Here is a 14613-nt window from a genome sequence, read left to right as displayed (position 1 = left end):
AACAAAGATTAATAACTTCTGTAGCAAATGTAGCTATTGCTCATTGTGAATGTTAATGCATTAACTAAGGTTAACTAATGAGGTCTTATTGTAAAGTGATACCTATTGGTCTTTATAGTTCTTTTGCACTTGAATCTGTGTAAAACTTTTAACTTTATACATTTTTCTGTATTGCTTTATAGCATTTAAATGTTCAGTTATTTTTGTTATAAGAAAAAAGTTATTAAACCTGTTTAATGCACTTTTTTTAAACTAAATTTAAATATCGTGATAATACCGCATACCGTGATAAAAAGCATTAGCAATTAATCGCAAAATGAAAATTTGATACCGGCATATCCCTAGTATATATATATATATATATTTGAAGTTGTAAATAAAACTGATTATTATCAAGTAGTATCAAGTTTGTTTTACTTAATAGTTCCCCTTCATCTCTAATCACACATTTCTAATGTTTATGAGTTGATTTGTCAAAGTTGTGTTCTTACCATAATGAGGCCGGTGGTGATAGACTCTGAGCAGCCGTAGCATTGCTCCCCAAATCGCGAGCAGTAATCTTTCTTACAGAAGAACTGTCCATCTCTTTCATAGTACAAGTGAGAAACAACAGAATTACATTCACAACACCTAACAAAAAGAGAGAGAGAGATAGGAAAAAATTACATGTAATTTACATAAAATTACATATATAATTTATATTGTATTATTACGCGGCTCTGTGGAATACTTGATTCTGATTGGTCAAACGCGCCATCCAGCGGTATGTTGCTCCCACGTAACAACCGCCAAATTGAATAACACACCGCTCATCCGGGTACTGCGAGTTATCTTGACCGGTACTACTTATATGCTTAACAAGTCACTCCGCTATCGTTGACTGTCTGGCGCCATCTTGTGACTGAAAACACTTAACCACCGCGTTAAGACTTCAGCATTAATTTCAACAAATATGGTAAAAACAACTATTTAATGTAATTAGTGATACGACTGTACATTATGCCTTAAATGCTCGTATTGTCTGACTTCAAAAGGCTCAAAGCAGTTTGTTAGGAACTGTTTTTCTTCGCGGAAGCTTTCCGTAAGAGCTAATAAAATATTTCAACTCAAGTCAATATTTCGTGTCTAATTTACTTGAGACAAGTAGCCGTGTAATAAGCGGGATAATGTATATCCAGCCGGTTGTTATTTCAGAATAAACCCCTTCAGGCTGATATAAGACCCCACCGCTTTGCGTCGGGGTCCTGATCACCCTGTCGGGGTTTATTCTGACTGAGATAACAACCGGCTGGATGTACAGGTGCATCTCAATAAATTAGAATGTCGTGAAAAAGTTCATTTATTTCAGTAATTCAACTCAAATTGTGAAACTCGTATATTAAATAAATTCAATGCACACAGACTGAAGTAGTTTAAGTCTTTGGTTCTTTTAATTGTGATGATTTTGGCTCACATTTAACAAAAACCCACCAATTCACTATCTCAACAAATTAGAATACTTCATAAGACCAATAAAAAATTTTTTTTTAGTGAATTGTTGGCCTTCTGGAAAGTATGTTAATTTACTGGTTTTGAGTTGATTAGCTGATTGGCATGTCACCATATTCTAATTTGTTGAGATAGTGAATTGGTGGGTTTTTGTTAAATGTGAGCCAAAATCATCACAATTAAAATAACCAAAGACTTAAACTACTTCAGTCTGTGTGCATTGAATTTATTTAATACACGAGTTTCACAATTTGAGTTGAATTACTGAAATAAATGAACTTTTCCACGACATTCTAATTTATTGAGATGCACCTGTACATTATCCCTTACATAACAACCGGTACTAAAAGCTAATAACACAGGCTCATCCGGGTAACAGCAGTCGGCGCTGTACTCTTGCTTAAACTATTTTTTCTTGGTGGAAGCTTTGCATTTGTTTAGTTAATAAAATATTAAAACGCGATTCAAAATGGTGTACAATTATTTAATTATGTCATCCTGGTATCGCGGACTCTCTCTCGTTTCATACAAACGCTGCTGCTGCCATTTTGCTACGATTGTTTTGTACGCTGTAATGGATTATAAGAGAACTAACAAACTTTTAAAACATTTTCGTCTTAATTCTTTTATTGCCTTAATTATTTTTGTGGTGAAATGTTGTGTAATAAGTGGTTTGACTGCACCGTTTCCCTTAAATGTCCATCTAGTTTGAATTTGCCGCTTGCTAGCAACTGCTGTCTTCACGGAAGGTTTGCGTTCAAATATTTCAACTCAAATCAATATTTTGCGTCTAATTATTTACTTATGTGGCAAGTAGCCATGTAATAAGTGGAATAATGTACATCCAGCCGGTTGTTATCTCAGAATAAACCCCTTCAGGCTGATACAAGACGTGAAGGGGTTTATTCTGAGATAACAACCGGCTGGATGTACATTATCCCTTACTTATATTTATTGCAGATTTCACAAAAGTCAAAGGGGGGTTAGGGCTGCACGATTAATCGAATGTGATTGTCATGCGCATTTTGTTAAAAAAGCCGCGGGGCGTATTTGGAGTTTCAGCACGAGAGCGTCCTCTGGCTTTTGGATGGAGATTTACTGCTGATCACAGAACCGTGCTTCACTGAAAGATACGCATGACAATCGCAGCTTCTGTCGAATCGCGATCTCGATTCCATTTCGATTTATCGTGCAGCCCTAAGGGGGGTTTTGGGCTAAGTTCATCACTTCAACAAATGTACTATGTCATGTATCAGATCAGATCCTTAACTACTGTTAGAGTAAGATTCAGCTGGAGTGAGTAAAATAAAACGCGAGAGCCAGGGTAGTTTTCTATCTTGCTGCGTCTGAGCAGGATGCCTGTTATCTGCTCTTCCATCCTTCCATTCAATAAAATACAGCACTCTCATGAAAACACATGCACATTATACACAAACACACTCGTGTACACACATACACACACATACATTATGTAGTCTTAAACACTAGCAAACAATGCAGAAAAGCAGAATAACAAGAAAGTGTTGCTCAATGCAGTGGTTGTTGGTGAAAGTATAGTATTGTACAATGCTGTGGAAAGTACAGTATTGTACTTCATTACTATAAGTATTATTTTGGAAAATTTGAGCTTTACTTGAGTGTTATTGAAACTGAATACTTGCACTTTTACTCAAATTACATTTAAAAACTATGGTTTTTACTCATTACAACATCATATGACTTCTAGTCTTTTTGCAGGACTTTATTACTATAACCCTTTCTCACGTTAAATAAATAACTAAATGGATGGATGGATAACTAAAATGAATAAATAAATATCAACTATCAAATCTGAACACATTTCATTTTCTGAATGAAATCAATTTCAGTAAACTGTAGCTGGCCAACTAGGTTCATTCATTCTTAACAAACTTGAGTTATTTATAAACAAATAAATATTAAACTGTACACAATAATAAAATAATCTGCTTCAGAATAAAAAGTTTAACATTTGGTAAATTGCGACTGAACTTGTTTCTTTAAAAGGTTTGATCATCTGTCAAAGCATAATTTGAGCATAATGTCAAAGTCTCTTCAACAGTTTATTTTAAAAGTTAAACAGCCGCCCCTCGTCTAACGAGCAGTTCGATCTTTTTAGGCAGATCAGAGGAGAATGCTGTCAGTGATGATTCCATATCACTGACAGCTTCAGATTTGGAGGATCGGGCATGCTCCAGGGAGGACCCTAACACCCTTCTCCCCAATGGGTTATTATGGCCTGGTGGAGAGAGAACTGATTCGCATCCTCACCAGGCTGTGGAGAATCTCAGCTTAGAATGGTTGGCAATAGAAGAGCCTGCCCATTACCGTTTAGACGAATGATGTCCGCTGGGCTGTCGTCAACGAATCTCTCGCCAGAGACAGATGGCGTTTTTCCCAGAAATTCACAATGAACTCACCAAGGTGTGGCGTGCCCCTACTCGGCACGTGTCCATTTTTATTATTCTGCTGCCCTCATCTCTGTTGACGGCGCTGAAATAAGAGGGTATGGCAAGCTCCACCCCCCAAGAAGAGGCAGTCGCTGCACACCTCTACCCGCCATCTGCCTGGCAAATTTGCAAAGAGATTCACTGCAGCACAGAATTCATCGCAGGTCATGCGTCACTTCCTGCCTAAGCGCTCCAGCCCCCAAGAATGAGGCTGCTCACCCCAGTTCACTCTCAGGCCACCTCGCTTCAGAGGCATTATTCAAACTTCGGTACAGGCAACAATGCTTATGTTCTCCAGTCTGAAGTGCAAAGTCTGCTTGCAAAAGGAACGGTGGAAACGGTTCCTCTAGCGAACAGCGAGTCAGGTTTTTACATCTGCTACTTCCTCATTCCCAAGAAATATGGCTGGCCCAGGCATCTGAACTGTGGGGTTATGAGAAGTGCATGGACGTGGCTCTTTCCGCTGAGACAGATGGGATTCCGCATTGTGAATTACCTATACGATTGGCTGGTCTTAGCCAGGTCTGAACAGGAACTCACAGGTCAATGTGTCAGGAGCGACTTGGGCTAAAATTCTATTTAGCCAAGAGCTTTCTGTCTCCCAGCCAGTGAGTAGTCTTTTTGGGGACAGTTATTGATTCTGCCTAGATGCGGGCATAGATTACGCCGGAATGCTCCCTGACAATTCAGAGGCTAGCTGCCTCATTCAGACTCGGGACTTCATGTCCCCTCAGGGCTTTCCAGAGGATACTTGGCCTCATGTCAGCCGCTTTCTCTGTGATTCCTGTATTGGCTCAAGCCCATGTCCAGTCCCAAGCTTGGCGCCTGGTACGTTTTCATCTCAGGGTTTTTTCAAGCCCTCAAAACCTTCCTACCGGCATTAAAGGGGCACCACGTCCTGGTCCATTCAGACAACATGATGGTGGTAGCCTTTATCAATCACCAAGGCGGTCTCAGGTCACGCTCCCTTCACGGTTAGCTCGACGTCTCCTTTTATGGGCACAAGGCAAACTCCTCTCGTTGAGAGTTGTTCATGTGCCTGGCAGACTGAACCACAGGGCAAACATGCTGTCCAGGGGCAATGTGGCTCCAGGAGAATGGAGGCTTCATCCCCAAATGGTTCAAATGATCTGGTCTGTCTTCGGCATGGCAGAGGTGGACCTCTTCGCCTCAGAAGACAACTTTCACTGCCCAATTTATTTCTCTAAGCTGTGAGATGCCCTGGCCCATGACTGGCCCAGTGCTCGCCTGCAAGCCTTTCCCCAGTTACCCTGCTTCTTCAGGTCATCAGGGAAGTCAGATCCTCTTGTTGGCCCCACTCTGGAGGAATCAGATGTAGGTTCCCCGTTTTGATTCAGCTGCTATCAGCAGCCCTGTGGCCGACACCACTGACAAAGGGCCTTCTCTCGCAAGCAAAGGGCATGATTTGGCATCCCCTGTCAGAGCTGTGGAGCCTTCATGTTTGGCCCCTCGATGGGAGCCTTTATAGCACCCTGCGAGTTAAACTAACACCATTTAACTAACACCATATAAGTAGCCTACCAGATATGGGTGTCATGTCATTAAATATTTTTTATAAGATTAAATTTGTATTTAACGGGAGCTCAATTAAATAAAACAATTTAAGTTACTAATTAAAATCCTTTCATTTCCATGGTTATACAAACAGCGAATAAATCATACTTTAGCAAACAGAAAGCGAGCAAAGAACATATACTTTATCAGATAACATTATCAATGACTTAAGGCTAGCACAAGTTTAAGCACACTCAAACACTGTGAAATGAATCTCTTACTTATATCGTAGGTACATCTGCACTTTGTTGTTTATGATGAGAGAATTTGCGATGAGATGAGAGAGTGCAGAATTCAGTCAGCGAAAACTCCGGCGTTCAGTGATGACTGAACACCTCTGGTTGGTCATTGCATTCATAATGTAAGCCCTTCATAAGGGGAGGGGCGATGGTAGTAGCGCCTGTAATGTTGTCCTCACGTCTCATTGGGGGAAAGAAATGATTTGGAGGAATGGGCAGGCTCTTCTATTGCCAACCATTCTAAGCTGAGATTCTCCACAGCCTGGTGAGTTTTTTTTTCATATCAGCATATGCAGTACTGAGCTTCGCTATACTGCTTCCTGCCGAGTGTCTGAAAAGAGACACAAATCCCTCCTACTCCTCCTAACTTTAGCCCACCTTCTTCTGCTTTAGTCTGCAGAAAGAATGCATACTGTCAGAGGATATAGAGTTACCCGACCAGTGTCACCTGCTGATAGCCCTCATGAACTACATGACCGGGCAGAGACATGCATTTAAATCCCCCTCCTTCATGAAGGGAGGGTTTGTGTAAGTGTATTCATGCAAGAGAAATTATGAAAGAATCTTGCTGTGGAACTGCTCATGACGTATTTGACTGTGGACTACTTCCATCCAGTCTTTAAACTTTAAAGTAGAGTGGAACCAAAGTAATTTCTATTTGCTATTAGAATTACATCTGGTGTAATATATTGGGAAGCTATACTGATAAAAGTAAAACAATTATGATAGTCAAAACAAGTCATGGAACATAAAAAATTGACCAAAAGAAATCGTCATTAATAGATTGTTAAAATTACAATACAACGTGAAAAAAACCTTTCAGTTAAAACCTGCCTTCATTCAACAATATATAAATAATCAGGGCCAGCGTGTGCCTATAGGTGAACTAGACCGCCTAGGGTGGCAGCACAGTCAGGGTGGCAAAAAGGAGAGATTAAATTGTTCTTTTAATACATTTTTATTTTCACTGGGTCTCATAAAGCACTTTGATCAGCCGCCCCTCGTCTAACGAGCAGTTCGATCTTTTTAGGCAGATCAGAGGAGAATGCTGTCAGTGATGATTCCATATCACTGACAGCTTCAGATTTGGAGGATCGGGCATGCTCCAGGGAGGACCCTAACACCCTTCTCCCCAATGGGTTATTATGGCCTGGTGGAGAGAGAACTGATTCGCATCCTCACCAGGCTGTGGAGAATCTCAGCTTAGAATGGTTGGCAATAGAAGAGCCTGCCCATTACCGTTTAGACGAATGATGTCCGCTGGGCTGTCGTCAACGAATCTCTCGCCAGAGACAGATGGCGTTTTTCCCAGAAATTCACAATGAACTCACCAAGGTGTGGCGTGCCCCTACTCGGCACGTGTCCATTTTTATTATTCTGCTGCCCTCATCTCTGTTGACGGCGCTGAAATAAGAGGGTATGGCAAGCTCCACCCCCCAAGAAGAGGCAGTCGCTGCACACCTCTACCCGCCATCTGCCTGGCAAATTTGCAAAGAGATTCACTGCAGCACAGAATTCATCGCAGGTCATGCGTCACTTCCTGCCTAAGCGCTCCAGCCCCCAAGAATGAGGCTGCTCACCCCAGTTCACTCTCAGGCCACCTCGCTTCAGAGGCATTATTCAAACTTCGGTACAGGCAACAATGCTTATGTTCTCCAGTCTGAAGTGCAAAGTCTGCTTGCAAAAGGAACGGTGGAAACGGTTCCTCTAGCGAACAGCGAGTCAGGTTTTTACATCTGCTACTTCCTCATTCCCAAGAAATATGGCTGGCCCAGGCATCTGAACTGTGGGGTTATGAGAAGTGCATGGACGTGGCTCTTTCCGCTGAGACAGATGGGATTCCGCATTGTGAATTACCTATACGATTGGCTGGTCTTAGCCAGGTCTGAACAGGAACTCACAGGTCAATGTGTCAGGAGCGACTTGGGCTAAAATTCTATTTAGCCAAGAGCTTTCTGTCTCCCAGCCAGTGAGTAGTCTTTTTGGGGACAGTTATTGATTCTGCCTAGATGCGGGCATAGATTACGCCGGAATGCTCCCTGACAATTCAGAGGCTAGCTGCCTCATTCAGACTCGGGACTTCATGTCCCCTCAGGGCTTTCCAGAGGATACTTGGCCTCATGTCAGCCGCTTTCTCTGTGATTCCTGTATTGGCTCAAGCCCATGTCCAGTCCCAAGCTTGGCGCCTGGTACGTTTTCATCTCAGGGTTTTTTCAAGCCCTCAAAACCTTCCTACCGGCATTAAAGGGGCACCACGTCCTGGTCCATTCAGACAACATGATGGTGGTAGCCTTTATCAATCACCAAGGCAGTCTCAGGTCACGCTCCCTTCACGGTTAGCTCGACGTCTCCTTTTATGGGCACAAGGCAAACTCCTCTCGTTGAGAGTTGTTCATGTGCCTGGCAGACTGAACCACAGGGCAAACATGCTGTCCAGGGGCAATGTGGCTCCAGGAGAATGGAGGCTTCATCCCCAAATGGTTCAAATGATCTGGTCTGTCTTCGGCATGGCAGAGGTGGACCTCTTCGCCTCAGAAGACAACTTTCACTGCCCAATTTATTTCTCTAAGCTGTGAGATGCCCTGGCCCATGACTGGCCCAGTGCTCGCCTGCAAGCCTTTCCCCAGTTACCCTGCTTCTTCAGGTCATCAGGGAAGTCAGATCCTCTTGTTGGCCCCACTCTGGAGGAATCAGATGTAGGTTCCCCGTTTTGATTCAGCTGCTATCAGCAGCCCTGTGGCCGACACCACTGACAAAGGGCCTTCTCTCGCAAGCAAAGGGCATGATTTGGCATCCCCTGTCAGAGCTGTGGAGCCTTCATGTTTGGCCCCTCGATGGGAGCCTTTATAGCACCCTGCGAGTTAAACTAACACCATTTAACTAACACCATATAAGTAGCCTACCAGATATGGGTGTCATGTCATTAAATATTTTTTATAAGATTAAATTTGTATTTAACGGGAGCTCAATTAAATAAAACAATTTAAGTTACTAATTAAAATCCTTTCATTTCCATGGTTATACAAACAGCGAATAAATCATACTTTAGCAAACAGAAAGCGAGCAAAGAACATATACTTTATCAGATAACATTATCAATGACTTAAGGCTAGCACAAGTTTAAGCACACTCAAACACTGTGAAATGAATCTCTTACTTATATCGTAGGTACATCTGCACTTTGTTGTTTATGATGAGAGAATTTGCGATGAGATGAGAGAGTGCAGAATTCAGTCAGCGAAAACTCCGGCGTTCAGTGATGACTGAACACCTCTGGTTGGTCATTGCATTCATAATGTAAGCCCTTCATAAGGGGAGGGGCGATGGTAGTAGCGCCTGTAATGTTGTCCTCACGTCTCATTGGGGGAAAGAAATGATTTGGAGGAATGGGCAGGCTCTTCTATTGCCAACCATTCTAAGCTGAGATTCTCCACAGCCTGGTGAGAATGCGAATCAGTTCTCTCTCCACCAGTCCATAATAACCCATTGGGGAGAAGGGTGTTAGGGTCCTCCCTGGAGCATGCCCGATCCATGCCGGGACGTGGGCTAGATGTTTCCTTGCGACGTGTGCGAAGCGATTGGGAGGGACAGTTTGTAGTTGTTGGGTTTCCCTAACTAAAGTTTGGTGGTCACCGAAGGTTTTCCCGAACGCTGTACCCCACGTCCGGCAGGGGGTAAGAAGGCCAGCAGTACATTATTTGCTCTTATGGCTTATTGAATTGTAGCTATATTGGGCACATCTGATTCACCGGGGAGGCCTGGTTTAATGTGAATGCTTGACTGTTACCGGTGTTGTGCCCAATTTTTACTCCCTGCCAGATTATTACCCCCTAGTATTGGTAGGTTTAGGATTAGGTGTGGGGGATGGGTTAGGATTAGTGGTGGGTTTAGGATTAGGCAATCAGGTAGCGGCTTCAACGAGGGGGGGAATAATTTGGCAGGGGGTCGAAATTGGGCACAACATCCTCCGGTGCTTGTTGTGTGTTTGTGAGTGTGTGTTAACAGGGGGGTATTAGGGCAGGTTACTATTATTATTCATGTGCCATTTTTATGTTGTATATTGACGACAGCTAAGTATTTAGCCAGAGTGGTCTCGATTGCATGTATTGTGTGATTTTTGGTGTGTTTCTATTGATGTGTATTATTTAATTGATACACTTACAGATATTAATGTCTTTGGAGTTTCCTGTGTAATGAAAGTGTGTATAATTGGTGGGCACATGAATTAATTCAATGTGAATATAGTAACCTTTGAAACCCTCTGCTGAATATTTCTCTGTTCGTTAATTGCTCAGATGTCCTGGATAGTTTGTGAATTGTCACGATGCTCAAATGATGCAAAACGCTGTAAAAACGCCTAAAACTAAATATGATGCAACATGAGCATATCTAAATTTAATGCTGCAATCAACACTTTTCATTTTATTTTCACTTTATTTGTGTCACCCATAATAGTTTAATTGTACAGGGGCACTTTTGTCCAGTTTGGTGGCATTTTTGCCCCAAGCTCCCGTTATTTCTGACCCGTGGCCAGGAAGGCTAATATGCAAGGAAAAGTCATGTGGCTCACCTTATTGCATGCATAATAGCCTATATGTATAATATTTATACATGCCATATATTAATATTTATAACCAATATGAATAGCTCTGCATGCGCAAGAGACGGGTGTACTTCGGCTGAACGAGCACTGGTTGCACCACTTTCTGTGTGTCTCTCATTCAAAATTAACTGACTTGTGCTTTCCACGTCCTGAACAGCCTTGAGCTGGCCACCGGGAATTCACCTGGATCTTCCGATGGCCTCACCCGGCCTGTGCATATACTTATTGACGAATAGCCTATAATACAGAATCTGCATATTATACAAGCATGGCTGCCATTTCAGCGTCTGCCCCAGACTGAAGCTGCGTCAGATGGCTCTAGCCCACCCTCCGATGCTGCGATTGATACCTCGTCTTTACGAGCCCTGAATTAAAAAATTTAACTCGCCCAGAGACAAGCTCTCAAACCCATCCAGATGCTCTACCGGGGTGCATGACACATAGGAGGATCGGGAAGTTCTCTCTGTGACACTCCCCCAACCCACATCGCTGCGGCCTCATACCCGGAACTAGAAGGACCGGAACGGGAAGCAGAAGGCGTGACTTATGATCTTTTAGAAAAGAACGCGAGCCGCGAGCTGTGATCGGAGCGTCCCATGGGCAAGTTCTCACAAAGAGAACATGTACCATCCACTAGTGCCGATTCAGCATGGGTGCGGCCCAAACACTGAACACAGCAATCTTGTCCGTCAGAAGGCGAGATGTAATTTAACTCGCCCAGAGACAAGCTCTCAAACCCATCCAGATGCTCTACCGGGGTGCATGACACATAGGAGGATCGGGAAGTTCTCTCTGTGACACTCCCCCAACCCACATCGCTGCGGCCTCATACCCGGAACTAGAAGGACCGGAACGGGAAGCAGAAGGGGTGACTTATGATCTTTTAGAAAAGAACGCGAGCCGCGAGCTGTGATCGGAGCGTCCCATGGGCAAGTTCTCACAAAGAGAACATGTACCATCCACTAGTGCCGATTCAGCATGGGTGTGGCCCAAACACTGAACACAGCAAATCTTGTCCGTCAGAAGGCGAGATGTAAAACCAGCAACCAGAAGGACACGGATGAAAAGGCATGATGTGAACCACACAATTCCAACTGTGATTTCGCTCTTTTAGAGGATTTGCTCTTTTTTAGGAAATAGCTCTCAAAGATCGCCGCTGAAGCACCCAGGGGTACTCTCACAACACTTAGCTGTGTATAAAGAGGGAGGGACCACTGTCTGTGCTGTAGATCCAAAACCCCATATGCCTTTTTATGTGTTCCAAAATAAGTCCTGCATTTTAAGAGTAGATCAAAATTGAAAAAACAAAACATATTTTGTTTTTTACTATTTATTTTTTAGAAATGCATGATGGATATAAGGCCCAAATAAAAGGCCCTACACAAATGTGTTGGAGTTTCACAAAGTAACAAGTGCATAAACTTGAAGAACAAAAGTAAACAATGTGAGAAGATTAAGATGAATTGCTTTTATGATACTTTGATGTCACATTTGAATAGTTGCACTTATACAAACACAGATACAACATACACAACACACAATGCCTACCAACCCCAAAACGAGTTAGGTTAAATGCATAGATACCCTTAAAAACCCAACATTTTAATTTAATAAGAGTTACATTAAAACAAACAAACAAAAAACAAGTTTTTACTAGGGTCAGGATAGTAGAAAAGAAACTGCTTCAAGTTCCTGAGGTATCTTTGGAGACAGCTCAGTACTTAGATGCTGTCTACTGCAGTTACAACAAGCATTTTGTTCTTATAAGACTAAAATTGGTAAGCCTAGATCCCGTTCCTTTGTCTGACTACACTTTGAATGACTGAAGATGCTGGAAAAGACAAAATATGGATTCATGAACTCGTATGCATATAGCCAAAAAGAAAATAGGCTCCCTTTACGATAGGTGGCCAGAACATGAAGCCTAATGACGCTGCTTCCCCCATGGTCACAGTTCATCCTGAAATAGCAGAGACACATTCCTAGATTGCATGTGTCTACATACACAGCTAAGTGAGCAACTGCAACAAAACCATAAGAGATGCGCAGCTGGAACTGCACAATTTTAAGATGGAACATTAAATGGTCAAATGGATGAAAATAAAATGTTTTTTTTTTTAAAAACAAGCAATCATGTGACACTTGTAGAAAATGTACAGTGACATAAGTATAGTAAAGGGAGTATAGGCAGTGCAAAGAGTGCCTTAAGTGAGGTTCACATCACATCTACTCATACGATCTAGTCCAAACCTCTCACATATTACATGAGGCACTTTTAAACTGTAAAAAAGTGCATTTGAGATCAGGCAGTAGCACCATTTGTTTATGAGGTCACTTTTATCAGCTGGTTTCTCACTTCCTCCTCCTTCCACAATATTGGCCTTGGCATCCTGCGCCCCCTACAAGAAAAGACACTGTCAGTACCACCACTACTGATAACAGTCTGTCATGTTTACACTTTTTTTATTTGAACTACAACCAGTTTTAGAATCACTGAGAAACTATTATACTTTTTATTAATATTTTGAATTTGTTTTTATTTTTATACTTTCTGTTTCCATTTTAATTTCAGTTAAAGTTTTAGTAATTTAGTTGTTTTTGCCTTTTTGAATTGTCTATATTTTTGTTCATTTTTATTTCAGTTTTAGTTATTTTTGAACATCAAGTTAAACTAAATAAAAATCAGGAATGTTTCCTTGGCAATTAGAAAAAGAAGTTTAATAAGTAAGGAAAAAATAAGTTTAAGGTTTTTTTTATATTTTACTGTATTTTATTTCAATTAAAGTTTATTTTATTTCAAGTAACAAAATGGTGTTATGGTTTTAGATTTAGTTCACTATAATAATCACAATATATACATAATAAACTTCTATGGTATTTTGGCTCACACTTTCATTTTAGGCTCATAATTTCAATATAAAATTTGCGTGCAACCCATTTTACATTTACTTGGAATAACATGCACTGAAGAGCCATTTATAAGACCAGGAATGTGTATTATGAAAGTAAGTGGTGTCAATTTCATTTTGATTTTAAAGTTGGTTCGTTGTTTTCTGTGGTTTGATTTCTTTGGACATAAAACAAACTTGGGCAACTAAAATTCATTGTTTCAACAGGTTTTTGCAGTATGGACTAGAGGCTGCACAGACTAGTCGACTTTAATGCTCTGCCATGACGCTTTAAAAAAAACAGGAAAAGATCAGCCGTTTATCAGAGAAGGGACAGAGCGGTGTGGAATAAAGGTAAATTATGTGAAATATAATGCGTTTTTTTTTAAACGAAGCATTAACATGTTAGACTGCACCCCATAAACACAATCAAGCCTAGAAAAAAAACAGTGAACCACCCCTTTAAGCTTGATGTCGACTAGTCGCTAGTCCCATAGAGGGCACAACAGGATATGTATGGTCAACACTGTTCTGTGATTTCTCAATAAATTATAAACTGAAAATTCTTAGTAATTAAAACCCACAGCTTCACTATTAGTAGAGAGACGCTGCCAGGTAGAATTAATTCACATACGCAGTCGCTCTCTGACTAATGTATTCATATAAATGCAATCTTTGCTGTGCTACTGTTACGGGGCTGACGAGACGTGAGTCGTGCGGATCCATAATGTCTCCTTTAAGTACCTCTGTAGCCTCCTGCGCCTAGAAAGCCTTGAAGAGCTGCATATTTGGCTGCTTTTGCTATAAAGAATCATACAACACACATGTACATGCAATAAATACTTGTGATTGGTTGTGGATAATGTACAGGTCTAGACAAAAATCTAATTTTATCATTTGCTGCATTTGAAATATTAGCTAACAATGAGTGTGGTGTAACAACATTGCTGAGGTGTAAGTGGAGCACTTCCAGGTCCCCCTGCACCAGTGCCACCATAACCTACAATACAATATAATATAAGCACAACTCTTCATTAATCACACTGAACCATTGATCACTGTAACACATTGGTACAGTAAACCATCACACACCACCTAAATTTTGCTCTAGTGTTTGATTCAGAATGTTTTTAAGGATAATGTGGATGTATTTGTCGGCTATGACTTTTGTCATGATTTGGTTTTGAAGTCCAGCGTTAAGTTTCCACAGTCTGTGATGATTTGGGGTTCAATGTCATCTCCTGGTGTTGGTCCATTGTGTTATTTGAAAACCAACGTCACTGTACCCATTTACAAATAAATTTTGGAGCACTTCATGGTTCCTTCTGCTGACCAGCTTTTTGAAGATGCTG

General features: G+C 41.4%; 1 protein-coding gene across 1 annotated transcript in view; it reads right to left on the bottom strand.

The window, feature by feature from the left end:
- Nucleotides 1-14613, bottom strand: part of LOC107587268 (LIM domain kinase 1-like) — a 26480-nt gene that overhangs the window by 5596 nt on the left and 6271 nt on the right. The window contains exon 13 of the mRNA XM_016274985.1: nucleotides 492-630. Within this exon, the coding sequence (XP_016130471.1) occupies nucleotides 492-630 (139 nt within the window). The remainder of the gene's footprint in view (nucleotides 1-491; nucleotides 631-14613) is intronic.

Source organism: Sinocyclocheilus grahami, unplaced genomic scaffold (genome assembly GCF_001515645.1).
Source record: "Sinocyclocheilus grahami isolate Dianchi unplaced genomic scaffold, SAMN03320097.WGS_v1.1 scaffold91.1, whole genome shotgun sequence".
NCBI classification, from domain to species: Eukaryota; Metazoa; Chordata; class Actinopteri; order Cypriniformes; family Cyprinidae; genus Sinocyclocheilus; species Sinocyclocheilus grahami.
The sequence above is the reverse complement of the archived record's forward strand: the minus strand, read 5'-3'. Positions and strand labels throughout refer to the sequence as shown.